Source organism: Vidua macroura, chromosome 1, assembly GCF_024509145.1.
Source record: "Vidua macroura isolate BioBank_ID:100142 chromosome 1, ASM2450914v1, whole genome shotgun sequence".
NCBI classification, from domain to species: domain Eukaryota; kingdom Metazoa; phylum Chordata; class Aves; order Passeriformes; family Viduidae; genus Vidua; species Vidua macroura.
This window is the reverse complement of record NC_071571.1, coordinates 42,553,149-42,577,048: the sequence shown is the minus strand read 5'-3', so window position 1 is coordinate 42,577,048 and position 23,900 is coordinate 42,553,149. Positions and strand designations below refer to the sequence as shown.

Sequence of the window (23,900 nt, the reverse complement as noted above, 5' to 3'; positions counted from 1 at the left end):
ATAGGGCTCAACATGCCACAGGCATTCTGTGAGCAGCAGAAATTATGAGTCATGTTTGCAACATCCTTTGCCCAAGCAGATTCCTGGAATCTAGCAGGATAGGAATTCCTATGATAGCTTTCCTTTCTGTGGGAACATTAGAATCTCTGTCTTCTACATAACCACTTATTTTCTATACTGTTAATGTCCCTGAGAGATTTGGCTGAAGCTGGAGAAGCATTTAAAAAGTAACCAGTGGTGGCAGAGCAGACAGCATATCCACACTGATCTTCTTTCTGCAGGGAATCGAACTAGAAAGTGCTCATGATTGATCTACTTTGGAGTATCTACCACTGCCAGCAGAGACTGCAGCTTATAATTCACAAGTGGGGATGACATAGCTTGGGACGGCAGATTATCGACCCCAGCTGTCTGCCCAACACCCAGCACACAAAAGACTCTTCATGAGACAGCTGTGGAATCACTGCCTCTTGCTGAAACAGGCAAACAGTTTACACCAGCATTCTCTAAATGGGGTTCACAGTATTCACAGAGTGTCTCAGCTATCCAGAAAAGTGGTGTTGGAATGAAGAGTTAGGGCTAGTACCCTCCTGTGCCACCCCCAACGATGGTACCTCTTCTTGCAGACCCAGCTGTGAGCTGCAGCGATGCCAGAATGTGATGGCACAAGCAGTTGTAAGACACACAGCAAAGGAGCAAAAGGAGGTGGAACAGAAGGCCTTTCACATCTGAGAAGGAACATCAAAGATGGCACAGTGTAAATGCCAGAGTGTAAATGTAGTGCTCCATAATGCTTTTTATTTTAATTAAGGTTTGGATCAGTTTTGTGGTATTGATTATAACATAGCTTGGATATACTGTGCCACTGTGACATAGGAAGGAATGCAGCTGGAATCCCTGCTGAGACAGTATGATGGAGAGTCCTGATGCACTGCTTCATGGTGACATAGTCTATTTTAGAGCAGACAAAAATCCATAAAAGAAGCAGTTTTCCTCAGATGACCGACTGTAGGAATCATATTTATATAAATTCAATGTATGTGACAGTATCAAACAAGACACAAAACAGTTTTTTGTCTCTGAATGTTTTGTCATGATCAAATTGAGCCTGCTATCCACACTGGGATAAAATTTACAGCTTAGTTAATCCTCGTGTAAAAAAACGTGACTTTGAGTGAGAGACTGAGGTATACAGGACTTTCCTGTATCACCTGTGAACCAATGATGTCAGATTTTCGTCCTTCTAGTCTTGCTTCCCGATATGTCCATGTGTCTCCTGGTACATCCAGGTTCTCGGAGAACAGAGATTCGCAGCAAACCGTCAAGGTTGGAAGTCGGCGACCCGGGAGAGCTCCCAAGGGGAGCAAGCAGCCCTTTCCCCCACCGCCCCGCCGAGCCGCGGCCCAGGCGGGCGGCCGGGAGCCGCCCCAAGCGCCGAGGTCGGGCATCCGGGCGTTTGCTGGAGCCGCAGTGGCGGAGAAGCGAGCGGCTGCGCGGCAGGAGGGCACAGGAGGGCACCGCCGCTCCACCACCCCGGCCCTGCCCGCTCCGCCGAGCCGCCCCCGCTCCTCTCCTTCACCTGCCGGGGCTCGAACGGAGCCCGGACACGGGGGCCGCCGCCGGCCGTCCCCAGGCACGGCCGCTCGCCTTCCGCCAGCGGCGGTCTGGCTCTTCTCTGCTGCCCCGGGGGGCGGGCAGCTCACGGGACGCGCCGGCGGGCGAGGGGACAGCGAGCTCCCCTCGTGTGTGTGCGTGCGTGTGTCCCGCCGGCGGCCCCGTCGCGGGAACCCTCCCTCCTGCCGAGGCGAGCGGGGCCGGAGGCCACGCGGGCCTCACCTGGCGCTGTCCCGCACCTTGCGGGAGGAGCGGCCGGCGCGGGAGGCGGGGCGAGCCGGCGAGCCCGGCCCGTTGCGCCGCCGCCGCCGGGGGCCGGTCTCCCGCTGGGCGCGGGGGGGAGCCGAGGCGGCGGCCACCGCCCGCCGTAACCGCTCCCCATCCCGCCCGCTGGTGCCGCCCCCAGCATGGCGACACGGTAGAGGAGCGGCTGCGCCGGGGCGACCGCCCCCTCCCGCCTCCTCGGCACGGGCACGGCGCGCCGCGGGTGAGCGAGCGGCCTCGGCGGCGCTGCTGCCGCCGGTGCCCCACACAGGGCTCAGCGGCGGCGGACGAGGAGGAGGATGGCGGTGGCTGTCGCGGCGGCGGCGGGCACAGCAGCAGCAGCGGCGGCGGGGCTGAGCGGCCGCGCGGCGGGAGCCAGCACCGTCCCGAGCAGCTCATGGTGGCGCCCCAGACCCGCCAGCAGCGGCCGCGCCGGGGCCGCCAGCTGAGCCGGATCCCGGCGGGCGGCTCTCCCCTCTTCACACCGACCCACCGAGCGACCCGTCCCCCTCCCCCGACGCTCCCTCTCCCCCCTCCCCGGCGCGACCCGCGCCTCGGATCGCCCCCGCCGGGGCCGGACTGCCACCACCCTCGGGCGCCGCGGGGAAGGCGGCGGCGGCGAAGGGCACCGGGCAGCGCCCGGCGGCGGCGGGACCATGGGTGCGAAGCAGAGCAGCCCCACCGCCGCCAATGGCCGCACCCGGGCGTACTCGGGCGGGGATCTGCCTTCCTCGAGCAGCAGCAGCAGCGGCGGCGCTAACGGGACCGGCGGGCGCTCGGCAGGCGGCGGCGGGCGCTACGCGCACCTGGCGGCGGCGCCTCACGCCGCTCCCGGCGGCGCGGCGGCCGCGGCGGCCGGAGGAGCGGCGGCGGCGGGGAGTGCCGCGGGGTCGGCGCCCCGGAGCAGGTCCTTAGGGGGGGCGACGGCCTCTGGAGCCCGGGCGGCGCAGTCCGCCTTCAACATCCCCCACAGCAGCGGTCCCTACGGCTCGCAGGACTCGGTCAGCAGCACCCCGGAGGAGGGCGGCCGGGAGCGGCCCGCCGGGGGCGGCGGCGGCGGCGGCTCCTCCGGCGGGCCCCGGCTAGTGATCGGCTCGCTGCCCGCGCACCTCTCGCCGCACCTGTTCGGAGGTAAGGGGCACTGGCGGGGCTAGAGGGTTTCGCTGCCTCTCCCGGCGCTGCGGGGCCGGGGTTGCGGGCGGTGGGATGATGTGTGGAGGGTCTTTCCCCGGCTTCGAGGTGGGACGGGTAATGAATCATCACTCCGAGGAGACCTGCGGCTCCTCCAGGCTGGCGTCCGGGTTTGGAGACGGGGCTCTCGGTGCGGCGTCTCCTATTGTCTGTAAGGAGAGCTGTAAAAGGGAAGGTTAAAAATGAAACGAGCCCAGCGGCAGGGAGGAAGCGGAGCCTCTCCAGCCGGCGACTTTAGACTCTAATAGCTGTAATCAGTGCCTGTGTAAATACTCTTGCCTACTACTTACATAATTAGAATTTAATTGGATCATGTGTCTCCGCCGTTTATTCTAAAATCGGACCAAACCCCTCTTTAGGCACTGATTAATGTGTGGCTGATGCTTGTTCCTCTTTCTAAGTTCTCGGGTTCTCTGTTCAGAAAGTCGATACAGAAAAACAGAAGTTAGTTTCTTTGTTAATGCACCCTCTGAGAGGTGAGCAGAGCCGGACAGCTGTCCGTGCCGCTGGAGTACAGGCTTGCAGCACCGGCATCCTGTAGCCTTGAGGACGGGCACATGTGCTCTTGGGGCGGGAGGAACACTCGGCTAGACTCTTAAATAACCAGGAAGCTGAGGCTCTTTGAGAAGCACATTAAACGTGGAGCACGTTGTAGTTTTTTCGTCTGTCTTGAGCTGCCGAGATTAATTGGGCTGTACAGGACGAGCGTTTTGCTGCCTGTATTTTTTACCTTGAAGTTGGAAATCATCTTGTTAGTTGTCAGCTGCGTTCAAGGTTGCTGGCTCCTTTAAGTACTGCTCATTCTAAAGGCTGTTCGGATAGGTCAAACAAGGCGCAAGTTTTATTTTTTAATGGATGTATTCTTCAACTGACATTTTTAATACACACATATATATTTATATATATAAGTATATATACCTATATAAACTTAATACCCCAAAGCTTTTTTTTTAGGGGGGGAAACAAGAGGCTAATGTAAAATTTCTATGTGTCTTTATTCTTATTAATCCATTTGTGAATACTACTTGTAGCAAGTTGGCTTTCTCGTTTTCTGTAATTCACCCGGTTTTTAGCCAAAGCAGAGCTGTCTGCAGCCTGACCCTAGCAGGGTACACGAGGTTTCTGTCACATGGCCTGCTGCCTCTGGCTGGTGACCTCAAGACAAGACATAGCTGTTACTTCCTATATCTAAAACTGCTTCGTCCCAGCAGTTCAACATTAACAGAAAGCTGTCAAACTCTATTATAATAAAATAATATTTAACTCTAAAAAAGAAAACATAAGTACTCTCATAGTACCAAGCTGGTTGACGGGAGTGCTTTGTTGCAAGGATGCTCATTACACCATCAAAGTACCTTGAGGGGGAAAAAGGTGCATGTGTGTCTTCTAGTGATGAGAGGATGTGCTATCATGTAGTATTGTACAGCTCATGCTAAGCATGAGGGAGTCATTAGAATGTGTAGCCAATTACTGCTCAAAGGTGAAATGTTTTTTCCCCCTCGGTGCTTAAACACTGTACTATAACTTGCCTTGGTGCCAGGAGGGAGTGGGTTAAATGTAAACAAAGTGATGAGGATTAATAACCTAGGAAGCTGCATTCAGATGCAGGAAGGTCTCTTCAGAATAACTCTGAATTTGATCTTTTCTATGGCATGTAATAATTTTTTGATTGCCATACTGCATTGTATTTTGTCCTTGGAGTGATGCAAAGCTTGTTGCTTTTACTGGTGCAGGAGAAGTGCCAGAAGGGGTACACTGTCTTCATCTACTCACTAATAAATAAGGACTGCCATATGTTAGGAGTATAACTGGCAAATTTCAAGATACAGTAAGATTTTTAGTGAAGAAGCAAACACATTTATGGCTATCTTGTGACCACATAAACACAGTGTGGTCTTCATCTTAGTGGGATGAATAACTGCTTAATCATAATACTACAACACCTGTGAAGAAGGCCTCACTTGAAGCATCATTCTTTCAATTTAAATATTTTGTGATGTTGATGGTATGTTACTCCACATCCCACTCAGTGTTGACATCATTTTCCAGTTGCATGCTTTGTGTTTTCTTGATTCCTTGTAATAACTACATGCTTGGAAAAAGTAGCCCAACTGGAGATCATACATTAATAGCATCAGCATTCTGAAAAATGACTTGAAGCATTGTTTTTGTCCTGATAGTAACTAGCTCAAGCTTGTCTAGGTGTGGTATCTGGCATTTATCTTGTGTATCTTGAGCATGCTTGAAGTCCCCTCCCTTGTTTTGTAACTTGCAAATTAGCTGAATTATTTCTTTTTATTCTGAAAACTGCCAAAATTAATTGTGAGGATTAGCATAGCAATTCTGTGAAAATTAAAAGAAAAAAGAACAAGAATACCTTCTGTAAGTTGAATCAAACTCCAGCTATTTATGTTTTTAGGTATACTGCTTGGCTTCGTCAGTCAGTGCCACGTGGGTGTTGCATTTGTTAAATTACTGTCATTAATTTGCCATTAGTGAATTACACTCTATTGTCACTTTTACTGAGCTGTTTTGCATGCTGAAATAATGTATAAATATTAACTCTCTCATGTAACATGCTTAAATCTATTCTAAGCTTGTTAATACACCATTTGAATGAGAATATAAAACTTATGTTAATGTATTGGCAAGTATGTTCAGTTATTGTCTATGTTCCTTTAGTAGGAATTGTAGTACTAACAGCCTTTCCTGACGGTGAAGGTCTCGTGTTCCCATCTGACTTCAGGCTAAGGCACTTTTATGAACAACATACAGTGGAGTAAATACTGCTGTGTAGCTTTGTGTCATCTCAGGGGGAGTTCAGTTCACTCAATAATCAGGGCCTTGGTCTCACAAAAAAAAAAAATATCTGTGTGTTTAACTTTGTGCTGTGAACATGCCTGAAGCAGGCTTAGGGCCTTAAGTAGAGTGAGACCCAAATTCCGTAAGATCTTATGGCACTCCCAGGGTGGCCAAACCTGTGCGTGACATTCAAGAGCTTTCTTGCAACACAGTGCCAAGTTCCAGCTTCCTTTAAGGTGATAACACTTATCAGGAATTTTGACCAGTAGTTTCCCTGCTCTGTTCCTCGGTGAATGGGACTTCCCCTCTCCTTCAGCCCCAAAGTAAATATTCTTACCTTCTGTTATGTGTAGCAAGAGTTGGCCCTGAGGACCATGGGGCCAGATTCGCATTAGTTTTTCCACTGTGTTTTTAGAGATTACATACTCGTCAGCACTCCTCAGTGCAGCAAAGCTACCACTGTAGTTACGATGTAGCTTGTTTTTGTCAGTGATGCAATTGGTTCAGCTAAAAATGGACTTTTGGGATGGCCTTTACTTTGGATAACTGCTGAGGTGTTACTTCCATTACTTAAAGTGTTGACAGCTCCTTAGAATCCTCTTCATGTTTATGTTCCTGTTTCTGGGTGGTCATGACTGGGAGCATTCTTGGCAAAAACACCTAGTCTAAGTGTCCTTCTGGTGTTCAAATTTGGGAATGTTGTTGTAAGACAACAATACCTTTAAACTCTTTTTTCTTTTGTTCTTTTTTGTTTTGTTTTGTCATTAAGAGTCTCTTAGGGAGTAATATATAAAAATTCAGCTGAAGATAGCAGAAACTCAAACATACTGAGTTTTTAAAATTTTCACATCAGTTCTTTAAAGATGACTGAGCAGAGACTGTACAGGTATTATACAGAATCTCAGTTTGTGTTGTATATGGCTATATACAATTTTATATGATGTTTTTACAGATAGATTTTAAAATATATAGTGTTGTCAGATACAGCTGTTAACAGCCTTCATGCCTATGTCAAGACTAGGAGTAATGATTTGGAGATAAGGTTGCATCTGTTCAACTTTATTAGGAGAAGGAAGTTTGTTATGTTCTTCTTAAGCCAAATGATGATCAGACTTCTTTTATTAAGTACTTTATAGTGCAGGATTTATCACCAGCTACTGAATGTTCGTAACACAGTATGGGTAGAACCTTGTAGGTATATTATAGTAGCATCTGTTTGTGATAATAGTTAGTATAAGTAATGAATGAATTCTTCATTTGATAAATGAAAGTTTATGAAAACCTCAGGTTATAGAGGGTAGTTGGATTGTGGGAAGATAACAGTAGAAGAATTATGTGAACTTCTCTGAAGTTTTTTAGATGTCTCTCAAACTGCCTAGAAGGCCACATCTTGTTTTGTTTCCCATCAGATATGTTTAGTTATATGATACATTTGGATGTATTTTTGAGGTTCAACTGTCTTTTGGTCACTTCCTTGCCCTTCTCTTCCAGTATGATACAAGTACTATTGCTTTGAGAAATTATGAAACTCTGAAACACTTCAAACTTAATGCTGCTCCCATTTTGCCAGCCAAAGGGGCACTCTGAGGTCTTTGCCCCCTGAATTGGGAGAAAGGCTGGGAGGTGTGCCTTGTAACAGGACTGTTGGGCTGGTGGGGGCAAGGAATAGATATGTTCAGCTATATCATTGAGTTGACTCCAAAGTGAGAGAGAAGAGTCATTTTTGCAGTCTCTGAAGATACGAAGGATTTTGTAAATACATTAGCATCCCCTTCACCAAAACACAGATTGAAAAATCCATTGTGCTAGGAGAGCAGTCCAAGGATAAGTCTATTGATAATGAGCTTTAGAAGGTCTGTTCTGACTGATGAGTTTGAGGAATCCAATCCCTTTGCAGAGTCCCACTGTTCCAGGGTTCAGTTGGGCTGCTCTGTTCCTGTGCACATTCAGTGGGCAATATACAGTTCCTGGTTTGGCAGCAAAGGTGTAAACCCTCCTGAATCAGGGACAAGAAAAAGTAGCAAAAAGTCTAACACCACCAGCCACCTGCTCCAGCTCAGTCAAGAGAGTGCTTATAGTCTCAAACATTAAGTGTTTGGACAAGTGAGCTAAAAGAAGAACTGTTTGAGTCTTCTGATGCCACTCATGAAGTCCCTGGGAGTAATCTTTCATTTCCTTCAGTTGGAGACTGGTCTCTGTGATGATGAGTAGCTTGGGGCAGTGAAGTAAAGGCTGAGGTGAGTGAAAGGGGATCTTTGAAAGGCTCTTTTTTTTTTTTTTTTTTTCCTTTGTTCCCCTCTTCCTGCTTGGTCAACAAAAGGGTTTAGGAGAAGATAATAAAAAATGGCAGCACTGAATTTGTGGGAGAAATGTAAATAGTTAACTGTCTGAAGGAAAGGAAACAGCCTAATTGTAATGGCATATATAAATATTTCTTTTGGCTATCAAGATAGTGATAATACCTGATTGAACCTTTGCAGTGCCAGTTCAAACAAAGGCTTTCCTCTTATTTAAAGTCTTCTGAATACCTATGCAACCCTGATATTCAGTGTCTCTCCTCATGTTCTGTCATATAATTGCAGAGTAGTCTCCAAAAACCTCCCAAGTAATTTCTTTGTCTCATAAAGAAAGCCTTTTGCCACTGCTAAAAATTCAAAACTGTTTTTAAAACACATTGCCTGTGCATCTGTTTGGTTAAGTTCTGCTCCCCTGTTCTTGCCAGCTTCTCATGGAAAACTTCATCATTAAAACGTTCTTGAATTGCTCTTTCAGCCTTGCAGGAAACTTTTAAGTTTTGAATAAAGTTGTGAAAATTTTTGGGTACGTTTTCCTTGCTATTTGCATGCAACCAATTTTGTATTACTTTCAAGATTTTTCTGCGGTGTGTCTATTGCCTATTAATGGCTTAATTAGTTTCAGAAGAGGTGTATGGTCATTTCGACAGATTGTGCTCATTTACTGTGGTAATGGAGCATGTTGTTCTTGCAGATGTTTAACCCGTGAAAAGAAAGTGAGAAATCCTTGAGTGCTCTGAGTTTCTATTTTGGAGCATCTTTAAAGACATGCATCTTTCCAATCAAAAGAAAGCAATTTGTATAAAACCACAACTACCTCAGTAAAACTAGAAATGTGTATTTTAAGCATCTAGGAAATGGTTTTTGTTGTCTACTATCTGGATAGATATTTCCTAAACAAGTGCCTATGTTCCCAAGACCACCTTTCCTTTGTAAATGATCATCGTGACTTTCCTGAGGATATCTCAGTGTGCATCCAGAGGCTTTTGACCTCTGTTGTTTGGTGGGCTTCAGATTCCTGGTGCTTACAAAAATGGGAGGGTAAGCCATAGAACAAATGAGGCTGGTTCTCCCTTTCACTCAGGACATGCTTCTATTTTCTGCATGGAAATTGAATAGTATTGACCTGGAGAGATCAGGAAGGAAAATCTCATAGGGCTCGAGATGTCTGACTGCCTGCCAAACAGAACACATGAGAGAGTTGTGTGGGATTTGAGTTATCACTGTTGTCTTCAGGAGCTGACCTAGCTGGGTGTTTTCTTGCTAGTCTGCTGTGTCTCAAAATCAGACCACCACAGCCTGTGCACAGTGCCCAAAGGGTGGGTGTGTTGCATACCATTGGGGATATTTTTAGTAGATTCTGTTTGCTGACTGACTTAGTGCACTATAAATACAGAGTTCTCAGCTGGCATGCACTTTGCGTGTCTTCTAGTAACTTATAATAAATTCACCTAAGAATAATGGCAAAGAGAAGCAAGTTGTTACAATTTGTTTAGCTTTCCATACAAAGTGTCATTTATATAAAGCAATTATTTAGTAATATTTTGACTGTAAATGGCTTTTAAAACTAGTGGTATTCCAAAACACTTCCTACTTGGGCTCCCATAATTAGTCCTTATGTCAGATTGATTTATACTGCATTTTCGTTATGATTTTAAAAGTTGAAGGTGGAGTTTTTAGATACGGGAGGTTACTTGAGCATCTGAAATATTGTCAATACTAGTAAATTACAGTCTTTTTTATACCAATGCTAACATAGTCCACAAGTGTTATTCTCTGGTAAAAAAATGAAGCTTAGTTATGACTCTCCTGTTTTTTTTTTTTTCCTGAAGTATAGGTATATATACAATTTTTTGAGTTGAAGTATAGTTAAGACACCTATAGGACTCAATGCAGAAAGGGGAGGATCCCATGTCTTATTAAAATACAGATGCATTTGTCTTTGAGTGTTGACTTTGACACAGAATTGAAGGATGGGGTTCTTCCTGACTTGTGCTGAGTATAACCTAAATGCAGTTGTTCTGTACTGCTAAAATAACAACTGTCATAGCATACACTAACAGATGTGAAGTTTTCCATATGCAGCAAAAGAAAAGTCTGCTCAGAGGTGCTTTCTGCAGATTGCCTGAACACATAAGCAGTATTTTAGGAATCTTAATTATTTTTATAATGAAATCTGGGCCAATCTGGTGATAGTCTTCCAGAAAACTTACAAACTAGATTGTCATCCTGTCAAGAATCTTAGATTGTTCCCTGAAAATCATGTTACTTTGAATCCTGATTTCCTGCAGCTATCAGAAGTTTTACTTACTGTAGAATGAAGAATAACACTTCTTTATTCTTCAGTGCGAATATGGATAAAAGTTCCAGTTTGGGGAAATAGAATCTTGCTTCTCTTAAGAAAATGCTGTGGCCCTTACCAAATAGAGCATCAACAATTAAGCAAATGTCAGAGAGATAATGGTGGACAATCTCCAGATCATAAAGAACAATGACAATTATAAAATGTGGCTCTCTGTGGTCATTTAACTGCTTTGCTTTCACTATGAGGCAGTTCTCTTTCTTCTCGGTGTCTTTGCTGCATCAGCAAGGATGACTGAAATAGCCTAAGATGCTTGACTTGAGAATTTGCTGCCATTTTCTTGTGTGTTTTTGTCCTTTGGGAAGAATGAGTTTAAAAACACACACCTGTGTTCTGAATATTGGAAGGCATATTTTTCATGTGTATGAGTGGCTCAGGGCTCCTATAATATCTTACACTGCACAATAATAATTCATCTTCAGAGCTGATTGTGATGAAGTTTTCTAAAAGGTGATATGGCTGAGTTCAGGTGTGAAGTGCCCAAATACAGGGTTAGCTGTGCAACTTTCCATCTGATTTTTCAATGCTGTGATCTTTTCAAACTCAATTGTAAATTAGAGCTGGTTTAAGTATCTGAATTTAGGGTTTTTTTCACTCTCTTATAGTTGTTAGAGGCAGCCAGATCAGTTTGGATAGATACTAGTTTTATGTTTATGTTGGAAGTATTACTCAATGAATGGCAAGTAGATTGGTTGCCTGAGTACAAAGCAGAGCAAGGATGACCTGTATTTTATCAAACCTCTAGCAATCTATTAACAAATTACAATTCCAAAATAATAAAACATAATTGTAAAACTATTTATATGTATTTTAAAGTGCTGTGTAAAGAAATAAAATACCTGGTTTGCCCATGCACTAGTGCCATAAAGCTGTTGCTGGCTGAAGAGAAATTATCTACTAAAACAACACATGAATGAAACCAGCATGAAATTCACATATGGAAAAGGGCTGCATGCTATCAAAGAAACACCCTTTGAATATCTATTTCAGCTGTCCTAACATTTGCATACTAGATATCTAATATTAAGATACTAGATGACAAGTGTATAGGAATTGCCTTGCTTTTTAAGGACTGAAATACAGTTAAAATTAATTCAAGAGTAATGCATGTTTGCTATAGCTTGGCTGTTGGATTAGTTTATATCCCAATGTGCCATATCTCTGAATTAGTGTGTTTTGTAAGTGATAACATTTTCAAAGATACATGCTACTAAGCTTCTTCATAATCATGGATGTGAAAAAATAAAGTGTTGAAAATATTATTGAAATAAAATACAATACTGAAATAGCTTCTGGTTTGGAGGAAATACAGATGCCATTGCTAGAATAATAAACTGTGTACCAAAATAAACTGGTTTTCATGCGCTTGATAAGATCGAGATCCAATGACAGCATAAAACTAGGGAGTGGAGGAAATGTTCCTTGGAAATGTGGGACTAGTTTTGCTGCAAACAAAGGGATAAGAAGGCTAATGCAAATAATGTGTTTTACATAGTGCAAGGGCGGGAATGGATGACGTGTTCAGCCCAGGTTATTCTCTTTGTGTCTCTGCTTGGCCTCTCCAGTCGTAAAGCACACAGTTGTGTTCTGCTGATGAAGTCAGAGGAAATTCATTTGATGAAATTCAAATGATGAACACATTTGGAGCTGGAGGGCAAAAGTTCCTCCTAGTGGGCTGGACTGGTACATGTGACTAGTCTAGAGGTGTGCAGGCAACCAACCTTTTACATACATTTAATGATTGTACATTTTGCTTTAAAGCTTTGTTTAGAATAAATGTTTAAAAGCATTGTAAGCTTGGATGATTTAATTTTTTGACATTAAACTGTTTCATGTGTTGGGGGAATCCATTAATTTGTGAAAAGTGAGCTGGAATTAAGCTCTCTGAAGAGAGCTTGGACTTACAGCAGTGTTGAGATTGTTCCTACACACACAGATTTATGTGGTCATGGAATCTGAGGTCATGGAGTGGTTGTCAAAAGCATTCTAATTTTAAATTCTGGCCATTGTTGATTCCCTTTTAGGGATTGGCTAGCCAATAAGCAAGTTGCAGAGAAAGACTGCCATGTTACAACAAATATAAGACAACGCATACTTAACATTGATAAAACTATTCAGAGTATAATTTTTGCCAGAAGTTGTAAGAAATAGCAGAAATTAATGTTTATTATTCTAAAAGCAAGGACCACAACAAAGGTCCTTGAAATCTTTTGCTCTGATGCTCAAATAAACAAGTTAAAAGGGCAAATATTTAACAAGTTTTTAAAAGAATTATTTACCCAGTGGTCAAAATTACAGCTTGCCAATACTCTTGTATTTTCAAAAGTGCTGTAAAATACTGGTTATAAGATGCACCTCTAGGGACTCCTGTTTTTCATCATTGTTCTAGCATGGATTTGCACTACCTCTGGGCTGTTAAATAGCTGTGTCCCCTGGCAGCCTAAAAGTTTGTTAGCTATAGCATGCAAACATTCTTTGAAATATTTTTTAAAATAAATGTTTGTATTCAACATGTTGCTGACCCAGCACTATTCACAAAGATGCAGAATTAAAATGAGTGGAAAATGTAAGCACCCCAGGAAATGCTAACCTCAAAAGGAATCATCTGGCAAGGATGCCAGACTTATAAGCAAGAGAGAAGGAAAGGTCTGTATGGAATGGTGGTGTTTGTTGCATTCTTACTTAGAGGGAATTGGGATGCAAGGATATGAGTACTGATACCATTGTTTTCTAATCTCTTAAACTATGGTCCTGTGACACTAAAGCTCTGTGTCACTTATTGAGAGCCTCTCCTTTCTTCTTCCTTTTCCCTGCCCTTTTGCTGTTTTCTGTGTGTATGAGTCATTTTACTTGCAACACCTTTATTAGTAACTGTAGTGCTATTGAAAACAAAAATAAATATGCAGAAATACTGACTTAGGTGGATCTTAAAAATACTCACATTTAAAAAGAAGATCAGTGTTTAAGTTTAGGACTTGTTTCTTCGTTTTTCTTAAAAGACATAATTTAGGGTATTATATATAATTTGGATTTTTAACTTTAATATCCTAGTTTTATTTAGCAATTGTATATCAGTACTATTAATGGAGGAATAACACTGAAGAGAAGCCTATTGAAATAGATAATTAGTTCTGTATCAAAAAAAAGAGGCCATTTTGATTAAACTATTTATTTTAGGGTATCTATTCATATATATTTTCTAGAATTCAAATTTTTCTAACTTACATTTTCCAAAACTTGAAAATTGTGATGCATATTTTGTTTTTTGTTGGCAGTGTTTTGAAGCACATCTGAGTTATAACTGATTAAAATTGCTCCCTCAAAGAGAGAACCATGTAAATAGGCTGTACATCTAGCACAAGGCACTATAGCCTGGAATTTAAATGTCAACATATTAAATTCTAATCCTATTGCTTTTCTGTTTATGCCTTAAGGATTTGTAAATTTATGAAATTACACACTTGTGATTTGATTTCAGACATGTGAAATTTCAGATAGAAATAGGAAAGGAAGAAAAGCCTCAAGATAGGACCTTATTTTTCTTTTATTTTCCCTCCTGGAGTTTCTCTCTGACATAGTAAGCCTCATGCTCCTTCAGGCAATGATGATAAATGTACTAGCTACAATGTGTTCAAGCTATTGGTACAGCTAAACCACTTTGAGGACAGTTTTACTCCAGTTGATGAGTCTTGCTCCTGCAGAATTTCTTGTTTGCTCACAAATCTACCTTGAAGGGCATAATCCCATTTGTCAGGAATTGTCATCTATGACTGACAAGGATTTCTTCCTCTGCTGAAGGGGAAGGAGCTCTTTCTGCAGAATCAGTATTCATGCTCTTAAATTGTTAGATTTGTAGGCCTCTGCAGAAACTCATAAATTGAAGTAAATTTTAATGGTGCTTTCCTAACCCTGGAAGTCAGTGAATACTATGGCAATTGAACCCTCTGAGGATTACAAATACCACCACAAGTACTTATACACACAGAGGGAAGTATAGAGGAAAGATACTTTGCCAGCTATTTCAGTCCATTGTTGTTGTAAGCAATACTTAAACATTGGTTTTTCCTTTCTCACAGAGTGTTTTGGAAAATAATTCATTATTTTAAAAATTTCATCATTATATTTAGGTTATGCATACAATGACTTTTCTCTGAAAACTTTATGAAAAAGGGCTTGTAAGGACAGATTTAATTCTAATGAGTGATGTGTGGGCAAAAGTCTCTCTAATGTTCATAGTATATGGAGAGACCTTGGAGTTCCTACCAGCACTGGAATATGGGATCAGCTGGGTTTAGCCCATTCCGAGCCGATGATGTTTATTCTTTCTTAATTTCTTAGTTGAAAACCATCTAATTTCTCTGGTATTTTATTTTGACAACTAATTTTACCATTGGAAAAATTCCTAATAAGAAAATTACTCTTACTGTTTTGCAACTGATTTCCCATTTTGAATGCAGAAATTTGCAATGGATGCATTTTTTTTTTAAACAGGTAGTTCTTCTCTCATTACAATAATGAAGGGCTCTTTTTTTCCCTTTGTAATTGTACTTGACTCTTGCTAGCTATTAGCTACAATTTCAATGATGCATATAGCCTTGAAATGTAACTGAAAGGACATTTATTGCACTTAGTACCTCTCGATTTTTATAGCCTCTTACTTTGAATTAGGTTTGTAGAAAGCTCTAATTTGCTACCTGTGTCTGACACATAAGGGCCAGGGTGGTAATGAAGAAGACAACATTTAACAATAAAGTAACTGTCTTTAAAAACATAGGTTGTTTCTGTCAGTGGCTGGCTGCCTAGTGAGATTTGGGAGGATAGATTGATAAGAGAATTAATTGAAATCAGGCTTGTGTATAGAGTTATCTGGTGTTACTGTTGGTGTTAGCTAGTAAACTTGAAACTGCTGCTTCCTGTATAAACAAGAGAGCCAGCAGCAATTACTCTTTAAAACTAAAAGCAGCTGTTTGGGCTGTAAAAAACTGTTTCCATAACACAGATGAAAGTACCATTGTGACTGTTTATACAAATTGGCATTCGTGCTGTGTAAATAGAGGAGAATTTCAGGGTTTTTCTTACAGTTGCATCTACCTCATCATCATGGTACACAGACGGAAGTTTTTATCTTTGTGCCTTTAAGCCATGAATCTCGGCCTAAAGTTCAGAGTAAAAACTTAAAGGACTTGATCCTGCAGAAGACAGACCTTATGTATTAATATGTTCGTGTCATTCTTGTGGTATTTGGCTAACTGCAGTTAATAACAGATTAACAAAGGACTGGCAATCAAGGATAAATTGTTTGGGGTTAATAGGCGCTCTGTGGAGGCCAGGGAGAGGAGAAGCCGGCGCCCCAGGCGAGTCCCTCCCCGGGCAGAACCTGTTCAGCACCCGCGCCCTGGACAGCTCAGGCGGAGCCTCGTCCCGCCGGCCGCTCCCCTCCAGGTGCTCCGGCCCTGGGGGCTTCTCTAGCCCGCAGGTGAAGCACAGCACAGGAACTGTACGTGCCACTCCGGCCCAAAGTTTCCGGGCTGGGCCCCTTAATCCTATTGAAAAGAACGAGAATTCCTGATAGACCCTCATTTGCCCCCGTGCCCCGTGGTGCAGAAAGCAGCTTTGACAGCCTCAAGGTTAGACCAGGTACACTTCCCTGGAAGGCTCTTAGTCATCCTTTCCAAGTTTGACTCACAGGCCTGCAGTTATTTTCTTTTTTTTTGTTAATTTTTTTTTTTTATTTTAATCAGAAGTTTATCTACTTGTTCACTTTTATCTTAGAAAATAGGTTTCTTGTCACAGCTTTCCAAAACATTGCTAAATCATCGGCTTCCTTGTTCTTAGTTTCACCTCTGTTGTTTGTTTTTGTGGTTTAAGGACTTTCTGGACCTAGTTCTCATTTTCTGCTGAAAGTTTTAGGCTTGTGGTTTCAACTGGACTTCCCTGCTTGGTTCCTCACAGTATGTGGAAGTAGAAAAGAAAAAGCAAATTATGCAGATCCTTGCTGTTCTCACACTGTTTGATGCTCTGTGATACCAATGTTTTAAAAAGAGAGAATTAAAGTATTTGACCTTAAATGTTTAAAAACCTGGAGAAACCTCTGAGTTTCTCAGAGTTAGTATTTGAGTTCGTATTAGAAAGATGCCTTGAGCAGTAGGAGGCTCACTGAAAGATTAACCTTTAGAAATAATATTAGTTTTTCTTGACAAGAAGAGAAAAATCTACAAGGTGGTATTCTGAAATATTTACTTTTGAAAAGGGATAGGTTTGTATCCAGTAATGCTGAGGTAACAAGACAAGATCTATCTTGTGTTTGGAAGAAAAAGAACAAAATGTGAATAATCAATTTCACTTAATGGCTTTCAAAGCCAAGATGGAAAACACAGTAATACTTTGATTCGTGTGTGAAAACAAGTTTTGTAAATACTTTAGTGACCTTTTTTCTTTCTTTTTACAACCCTGCTGCAGAGAGCTGTGTGGTCTGATTTTTTTTTTTTTTTATATTGTTAAGTGCAGTTTCTTTAGACAGTATGTGCTTTTTTCCCCTACTTGCTGTCATCTTTTTAGCAGTGTCTTGCAGGATTTGCCTTCGGGGTGGAAATCTTAAGTAAATATGAATTCCTTTTTATGCTGAAGACCTTTTGGTATGCTACTACATAATTACAGCAGGTTCTATAAGAACACTGGCAGCTTTATTCAGTGTGCTACTAAACAAAAAAAGAACCCACATGCATTTATTGTACTCCCTACTGGAAGAGATAAGGTGAATTTCAGGAAGAAAAGAAAGTAAAATAGTTTTGTTACTTCAATTGTTGGAGTGTATTTTCTAAATGAAAAATAGAAACCCATCACTAAACAAAATTAATACTAGAGTTTTCTTAGTGTCTTGGAAAAGATGTGTTTCCAAATCACTTGTCCCTAAGTTATGGGTAACTTTGCTTTGTTTAGGTTGGGTTAGGGTTAGATTGTTTAGGTTGGACCCCTGCCATGTATCTGGGAACTGTGGCAAGTTGTTGCATGATTTCCAGGTCTGCATTCTACCTTTCAATGTTATTTTTTCCCCCTCCTCTCAATCCTGCTTCATTTGAGACATGATATATAACATGATTTTATTTATAAGTCCTGGGGTTTTATTGAAGTCACATTCTGGATTTTATTTCCCTGGTATTCTGATTTCTTAGATTTGGTATAAGAACAGTTTTTTCCCTGAATAGTTACAGAACCATAGAGAGATTGGACAGTACATGTAATACTATTTGTATTTGCTTGGTTGGGGATGGAACTCACCATGTACATTTACATTAAATAAATTCCAAACCTTTTTTAACAGATTAGCCTGTGCAAGACAAGAGCTAGTAGTTTTATAAGGGTTTTTCTTTCCTTGATTAATTTTCAGTTTCTTTCTGTAAAACTGTCCCTGAGGGAATAGGAGTTGATAATGCAAGTTGTCATAACTGGCACTTTAGAAGATGTTCCTGTATCTTTTGTGAATTGCTTGTGTACAAGCCATTTGTTTATGAAAAATAAGGCAGCTTTGTAGCTGTCCATATTAATACATTTGAGATCAGGATTTTTGTCTAAATTTGTTTTAAAGACTCTGATTTGTGTATGCGTGTTCTTGCCAGAATACTAATAGATTAGAATACTGTATTATTCTTTTAATATTTGGAACTGATTCCAGAAGGCTTGCTGTTTTATTTTGTGGATAGCACTGCCCTCAACTTCATGACGATCCAGGATAAGCCAAGAACAACAATAAGGTACTGCAGGAGTTATAATCCCACCTGTGTTGTGGGTTAGTAACACAGTGAATTGACACACATTTTGTTTTTCTGAGCCTAGATCACCTGTATTTTCACTGTATGGCTCTAGAGTAACTAGGTGACAATATAACATGATCAGTCTGTCTCAAGATTTAGTGCAACCTATATGAATTGTATTGCAGGTAGACACCTGGTAAAGGAATTTTTATTTTTCTTCTGGAAGTTATTGTGTAGATGTTCAGTGCTGTGAACATCCTCCCTTAATTAAGATTTTAATTTGCAATGTTGTTTTGAATATCTCTGATAACAATAAATATTGTCCTATTTACACAGTAGTGAAGTAGGACAATTTTCTTGGTTTTGACTTCTACCCAAAAATGTATTCTCATGTATAAAAGAATTCTATTTCCATATATATGACATAACCCTTCCAATGCATAAATTTTTTCCTCTTAGGCCAGCTTCTGGACAATTTTGTGTTTTAACTAAGCACCAGTTTTATAACAGGAGTAGAATTTCAGTCCATCCTACTATGTTCTGGGCAAAGTACCTTACAGAGTGTACCAAGCTGAAGTCTTCTGTTCACAGAACAAGTTCAGCATTCACTCATTTTGCAAAGTGGAGCTGGAGAAACTCCCTGAAGGATTAGAGAGATGTTAGTTTTCTGTGGCATGCCTGCTGCCCTGCAGAGATACCTTCCACACCAGAAACTGCTGTTGTAGGTTGCAGGATTAATAGAAAAAATGGTACAATGTCTGCACAGTTCTGGAAAGAAGAGACATAAGTTTAATGTTTTAAATGGCATTTGCACTGCCCAAAGCCAGGAATCATATGGAGTATTGCTTCATTTCAAGGGAAAAATCCAATAAAAATAGGTTTCTCTTAGTGGCAGATCTCTTGGCTTACTGATCTCTGATTTGATACAACTGCTGTAAAGGACAGGTATGGCAAGACCTCCTCTAGAGAGAAGAGGTGCTTTTATGGTGACTGGCAGGAATGCCAGCTTCCCTTAGGAACTTTTATTAAGTGTTCCCAAAAATGGTAGTTAAAGGCAAGTTTTAAAAAAAGTTACTTGATAAACCCACAAAGCCTGGAGGCAGAGACTGTCCTTTACATGCCTATGACTTACTTCTCAGAGGTCTTAAATATAGATAGAATTTGCTATGGAAGAACTGGAACAAATCTATCTTTTCATCAGAGCTCATGACTTACACCTGGCTTAATATCACTATTCTGTGTGTGGCTGTACTGTGAAATTTATCACAGCTGCTCTTACACTCACCTGTGTGCAGTGGACTTACTTACCTTCTGAGGGCTTCTTCCACAATGAAAGGAGTGGATTTAAACTTGTGTCCATGTAGGAAACAGCTATTTTGACCTCTCCTAAAATCCAGAATAAGAAAGCCTTTTAGAAAACCGGTCACAGTTTAAGTGTGAGAGATTAATACTTCAAGACTGTAATGGGGATTTTATTTCATAAGACATTAAAAGTACATCTGTCTACTTAAACAGAAGTATTTTTGAGGTACTAATGCTCCTCTTAGATAAAGGAGAAGATTGAATTTGAAAAAGAAAAGTGCCTATAAATTATGTTAAGTGTTAGAATTAACAGTGTGACAATTCTGTGCCTGAACACTCAACAGTGTGAAATCTTTCTTGCTTGGGCAATGGTTTGATTAAGTAAAAGTGCCTTTTGAGAACTATTGTTTCCTTCACAGACTATTTTGGAAAGTTACAAATTTCAACCTAGAATGAAAGGCTACTGTGGGAAAACAGATACAAATCTGTGTCTCTAATTTGGGGTAGTAGTTGTCCTAAGTAGTCTACCTCAGGGCTTTAGATGTCTAATGTGTGAGAGGCACTAAAAATTTTATGAATGCCTCTCTGAAGAGAATTAAATCCCAGGTGTTGGGTTATTTGATGTGTATTTTGGAAGGTTTTTTTTCTGTAATAAGTTGTTTGCTGGTAAAGTATGTGTACAGCACATTTTGGGCACATCTTTCATTAGCTTGTCTCTTGTAGCATGGGGTTTTTTTTAGCTGTTTGTTTGGAGTTATGTCATGGAAGAGTTTCTTTGGATGCCCCTTATTGGTCTTTGCCCTCTAGCTTCTGTTTGATCTTCTCAGTCTCCAAGTTGGCTAATACAGCAGAGAAGGAAGGTGAAGGGATGAATGTGTAAATAAGTTGGGAGGAGTGCAGGCTCAAACTCAGGCATTTTTTATGCTGCCATCAAGAGCTGTTCTAAAGAGCTTTTTAATTCTTTCAAAACATGAATTTTTTTCAATTAGCATTTTATTATTTATGTTTAAACTACACAGTCATTGGAGTTAGGGACCTGTGGTAGAGCCTTGTTAACTCATTAGGTAAGATGCTGGTTAAGTAGGCAGTGCTACATAAAAAGGCAGAGCAAATTTATGTCACTGCTTTACTTTTTCTCTGACCCTTGTCTCAATGTCATTGTGGGCAAATAGGCATTTTTATATAAGGTGACAGCCAGAGACTTGGGAAACTTGTTTGACTTTCTGTGTAAGGTAGGGCTAGTTTCTTGCTGCCTTTCTCAAGTATATAATGGAGACACTGCTCCCATGGTAGCCATTGCTTGTTCTCGTCTATTTTGGAGTGTAAGCTCTTTGGAGGAGGGACTAATACATATATGTGAACAAACGTATTTTTACCACTTGGCATTCCCTGATGCTGATCTAATACGGACACTCCTGAAACAGGAATACTAACTGCTCCTTAGTTAGTATTGCTCCATAGTTGCTTGCAAAAAAACCCCAAAACAGCAAAATAAAACCCACAAACCTCAACAACCTTTCTTATTAAGGTATAATTCATTAGCATGTTGCAGCTTCCCGCTACCTCAGTTTTCAAACTCAAGACAGTGTCTCCTTTTTTTTTTTTAATGAGTATTGCTTATGTCTGTCAAAGGACAGGCCATGATTTTCTTTGAACAGTGAAGAAAAAAACCATCCCTCTTAAGTAGGTGTAGGTTCTTTTTCCTTCAGTAGCCTTATGGATGAGTAAAGCAATGAAAACATATAACACCCTATGTGAAAGGTGTAATTAGATAAGTAAAAAAATTTGAGTTACTGTGTGGTTTTTACAAGCTGTTGAAAAGTCAAACTATCATTCAATCTATTTTTTTCCAACTGCAGATCCCTGTTAAAATTATTTAGAGTCTATGCTCTGTGTGTGTATGCATGCATATGTGCATCTTATTAGCATGATCTGGTTAATGTAAACAAGATGTTTCTCTTCTACACGCAGATGTTTAAAATGGGTAATTAATCAACTTTCTCAACAGTTTGACTTATAGACCAATGCAGTTGTAAACAGCAAAAAAATAGGAAATGCTCAGTAGCATTCCTTACAAGGGATATTTAAAGTATGAGTGATACAGAAAATATGAACAGTTTGTTCAAATGGTGTTGTCTTAGCTGTGAAGAAGCAAGAATTACATTTTCTGCCTTAGTTACTGTGGTAGCAGTGGTGTAACATATCATTTGAAAGTTTGGTTGGTTTGGGATTTATGGATGTTGTTATAGATTTTGCAGAATATTTTATGGGTGCTGTGTACTCTGAGGTGAAAGACTAAATATAGACAAATCTCTCACTGATATGTTTAAAGCATGAAACTCAATACCTTTTCTTCACTTTTTACTGACAATAAATAGTTTGGGGGTTATATCTTTTTTACTTCAGTTCTGTCTTTTTCTGAACTAATAATGCATTTTCTTTACTGTTCCTCTTACTAGGCATTTTGGATGCTTTCTTCACAATGGTACATTCCCAAATGCTCTTAAAAGGTTCTGTCTTAGACATAAGAACTTTTGCAAAACTAGTGATTGCATTACATAGATGTGTGTTATTGAAACTTCAGCAACACATTTTCCCAAAATTTGTATGCTGCTCGTGTTAAGCACTTAAATTATGTTAATACTGAGGAATTTAATGGTCTCATTCCAGTGTACACTTTTGAAATTAACATGTTTTGTAACCAACGTCTCTGTATTTTGTAATATTCTCTTTAATTATCCTAAATGTCTGGCTTTTTATGATCCAACACCCTAGTCTGGCCAATAGTCCATACCTTAAGGTAAATATTCTCCAAGTTGGAAGAATAGATGGGTCAATGTAAGTGAACTTCTCTTAGCTGAATTTTCCATTTAAAAACAAAAGGCTGTTATGATAAGCAGAGAATGTCCATGCTTTTAAATAAAAAGTTAATCCTTAAGGAAAATTCCTTTGTTCTGAGAATGAATGGTATTTTTAAGCCAGACTTTTCTAATAAGTTCTATTCTTATTCATAAGCCATATTCCTACTCTGGAGAAAAATCAAGCCAAACGAACAAAACCCACAAATAATCATCCCCAAAACCCCCAAACAACCTCCCCCCAACAAATTCAAATAACCAACCAACCAGCCCTACTTATTCAACTCTCACCACTTTCAAGTGAATGAAAGTAAATGAGTGCATTGGTTAGATATTTCCCTGCTGAATTGATCAATTATGCAATCTATGGAGGACTGCTTTGTGGAGAGATAAAGGGGGAAAATACAGAGTATAATAATACAGGAAAATCTGCTGTTGTGCTTAAGTAATAAAAATTATTGTTGTGTGATGAAAAAATAGATGAAAAGCACAAGAAAAGTATGCTTTGAAACCTTTGTTTTTGACTTTCTTGAAACTGTAATAGGTAAAATTTTCCTGTTATACTGAGTAATAAATGTAATAATAAGTACTTTTGGTATATAATTTAATGTTGCTGTCAAAAATGAATCATTATTCTGTTTAGAATTAACATATAAACTCCTGGGAACATCCCACATATAATTTAACATTTTACTTACATATTCTTCCCAGATGTAATCTTTTTATTTTGTACTCTGACTTTTTTGTCATTGATTCGTTTTCCCCTTTTTTTTTTTGTTTTTGTTACTGCTACCTCTATTTCTGCAGGAACAAGTAGGTTATTGGTAAGTATTTCCACTAAATCAGACTTTACAAAGTTTTGCCTTGGTGAGGACCTCTTTTTCTTTTTTTTTTTTACCCTCACTTACTTTGGTAAAAACTTTGTAGACAACAGACTAATTGTCTGTAAATGCTGTGCTTTCTCAGGTCTCCATTATCGCCTTGTTTGTGTAGTAGAATAATAGTTCTCAGATTCTCCGAGAGACTTTGTCTTCTGCATGCTTTCAGGCAGCATCATTATCTGTGCTGTCTTCTGAGATGCTGCCTTCTCCTGGGGCTTGCTCCTTTGTTCCTGTCTGCTGCGTTTCAAGTGCAGTGTTTACTTTGTCTCTCCCATTTCTTTTTTTTTTGTAAGACCTCGTATGCATTTTGGCCAGTTTGCTCAGAAGACTTCTCTGCGTCCCACAAGATGCTCTGTTTCACGTGTTCAGTTTAGTCATCCTTGTCAACCATTATTCAGCCATTTTTGCATCATACCACTTCCCTTTTAGCTATCATTAAATATATTCTCAGCATGGTATAGCCACCCTCTTCTCTCTTGTTATCATGCTTCATGTAATTTTGATCAGATTTGTCGCACTGTACAATACTAGTTTTGAAGGTATTTACACCTGTGCATTTTGAAAACCTAGGACTTGATTCT

At 40.6% G+C, this 23,900-nt stretch overlaps 1 protein-coding gene across 1 annotated transcript in view; it reads left to right on the top strand.

The window, feature by feature from the left end:
• Positions 1–2,016: 2,016 nt before the first annotated feature.
• ZNRF2 (zinc and ring finger 2) overlaps positions 2,017–23,900 on the top strand; it is a 54,909-nt gene continuing 33,025 nt past the window's right edge. Inside the window, exon 1 of the mRNA XM_053985466.1 lies at positions 2,017–3,009. Coding sequence (XP_053841441.1) covers positions 2,535–3,009 — 475 coding nt within the window. The 5' untranslated portion in view covers positions 2,017–2,534. The remainder of the gene's footprint in view (positions 3,010–23,900) is intronic.